The sequence below is a fragment of the Electrona antarctica genome, assembly GCF_951216825.1.
Source record: "Electrona antarctica genome assembly, chromosome: 3".
NCBI classification, from domain to species: domain Eukaryota; kingdom Metazoa; phylum Chordata; class Actinopteri; order Myctophiformes; family Myctophidae; genus Electrona; species Electrona antarctica.
Genome location: NC_136808.1, coordinates 29,342,581 through 29,345,080, shown reverse-complemented (window position 1 = coordinate 29,345,080; position 2,500 = coordinate 29,342,581). Strand labels below are relative to the sequence as shown.

General features: G+C 40.8%; 1 protein-coding gene across 1 annotated transcript in view; it reads right to left on the bottom strand.

Annotated features, from left to right (window-relative positions):
• fbn1 (fibrillin 1) overlaps nucleotides 1-2,500 on the bottom strand; it is an 88,789-nt gene that overhangs the window by 64,939 nt on the left and 21,350 nt on the right. Inside the window, exons 8-9 of the mRNA XM_079497310.1 lie at nucleotides 1,550-1,675; nucleotides 69-194 (exon numbers count right to left, since the gene is read on the bottom strand). Of these exons, the coding sequence (XP_079353436.1) occupies nucleotides 69-194; nucleotides 1,550-1,675 (252 nt within the window). The remainder of the gene's footprint in view (nucleotides 1-68; nucleotides 195-1,549; nucleotides 1,676-2,500) is intronic.

The following is a 2,500-nucleotide window of genomic DNA, read 5'->3' as shown; positions in this document are numbered from 1 at the left end:
GTGCGTGCGTGCGTGCGTGCGTGCGTGCGTGCGTGCGTGCGTGCATGTGTGCGTGCGTGCGTGTTTACCTATGCACCTGGAGCCATCCAACGGTGTGTAATATCCCAGGGGACATTTGCAGAAGTAGCTCCCAGGCGTGTTGGAGCACTCACCTCCAGCACACAGCCCCGGGATGTTAGAACACTCATCCAGATCTGCAAAGAGAGGAGGAGGCCCACAGTTCAGGTTCATGGACTTTACATTGCTGTAAAACATTATGATGTGATCCTACTGTAAATGATCAAACTTGAAGATGAGCCTGATTGAAGTTGAAAGTCAAAACATAACATTTTAAATATAGAGTGAATGGAGAACATGCTGACATTGACAATTGAAATAGGCATTGTTGCAGGATATTAAATCCAGGACTTTTGTTTGCTACCCTGCTTTTTAGTACAGCAAACCACTGACTGCACAAAGTGCACATCACAATGCACAATGTCTGTTAAGGAATATAACGTAGGCCCATTTCAAATGTCTTTTACACAGTCCAGAAGTTTTCCGGCGTTTATTTCTGGGCATAAAACAGCACATACTTTACCCTGAAAATGATTGCCGCAAAACCCTGCACAGTCTGTTTCAACCCAACAGAGTTAAACTCGGTCTGGAATTCATCATACAGGTTTGTTAATAAGTCCCTATTTCTTACAGTCTTAATATCTAGTAAAGTGGGCCTTTATTTAGGTTAGAGATGCTGTGAGCAGGTTTTTATTAAAGACTTCAGTTCAAAGACTTTGAACTTTAGAATAATTGGATTCTCAGTGGCCTTCAAGTGAAACCGGGCTATATAATGTGATCAGCCAACTCCGCTTGCCAATCAGATATTGACAATTACACCCTCCGGCAAATAAAATAAGTTAGTTCTAAACATCTTACCTGCACTGCAAAGGGCTGCATATTAAACTGATTGCAGTCTCTTGACCAAAACACTGTCATACTACCATAATTAAGATGGAAGTTTTTAACACGGCCAAGTTCAATCAATAGCATAATTTAAAAAACTAATCTACTGTAAGAGAACGATCACAAAGAGACACATTACTAGAAACACATTGCCAGCAAAACCAAAATCTTAGTAATATTTTTTTAGACGTACATACAATTCTGAAGAAGGTCTTGTAGACTTGTACTGCACACCAGTAAATTGATGGTGCATTGCATTAGTGTAGTATGGAGTCTCTACCATGATAGAAAATAAGTCTAACAAATCTATCCAGTGTTTGTATCAAAGCATCTACTATACAGAAACAGAGAAATCAAAGCACTGCTTTGGTTGGGTTCAACTAAGGGGGGGTATAAAGGCATACTTTGCCTCCACGGTAATAATCAGGATGCCATGACAGAGCTGGTGTTGACCACAATCCATCGGATGTGGGCTCTAACCTTGCTGTATAAAACTTTTAATTAGGAAATGTCAGACCAATAAAGCACGTGACTGTGGGCTTCGACTAACAATTGCCATAATTCCAACTGTAATATGAACATTTTATAGACATTATTCAATTATTACCGTCGCATTTTTGTGTGATCTCGTTGAACTTGTGTCCTGCAGGGCATTTGCATTCAAAGGACCCCACCGTGTTGATGCAGTTTCCTCCATGGCACAGACCAGGAATGGCTTGGCACTCATCCACATCTGAATATAAATATACATTTTTAATACATTGGCAAACACACACAGACAGGCAGACACACACTACTTTAAAGCATTGAACCAAAGCAATGCCAAAGATGGTAACATACAGGCTGTCTTCAGTGGTTCCCAAACTTCTTTCAAGGGACCCATTTCTTTGTAACATGAAAAACCAGGCGACCCACTTCTCAATAGCCCATTACACACACAAGGCATATATTAGGGGTGTAATGATACATTTTAACGATACGTATCACGATACATGGTTGACGATACGATACATGGACGATATTGGTTAATTATGGCGGTACGATTCAATTATTTGAAATCGAACTATTTCGATTTCAAATAATTATTTAGCAAATACATCTATTTAGCAAATACATTAAATATGTGAAACGTGTGGATTGTGCAAGTTTTTTCTAAGGGAAAGAGTCATTATTTTGGATATAAATAAGTAAACACAGAGATTCTCTGGCAAATAGATGGACATTGTATTTGAACACATATGGACAAACCCACACCTTGACATTGCATTGTATGTAGTGTGGCAAACCAGGGGAAACAGCCAGGCCTATTCCCCACATAAGGAGGCTGGGGGAGGTAATAGAGGGAGTATATTACCCTGTACAGGTATTGCAGCCAATGGGAGCCTGGACATGGACGCACCTGCAGCCAGTAAGGCAATCAACGGAAGCTTTTAAATAGCCAACGCCCAAGCTGCCTGGGGAGTCAGTTTGGACTAATGGAGGAGTGAGGAAGCAGGAATCACTCTGTTCATGAGGAGGCTGGTATGTTGGACATTTCACAAGTGAGTACAAGATCTAA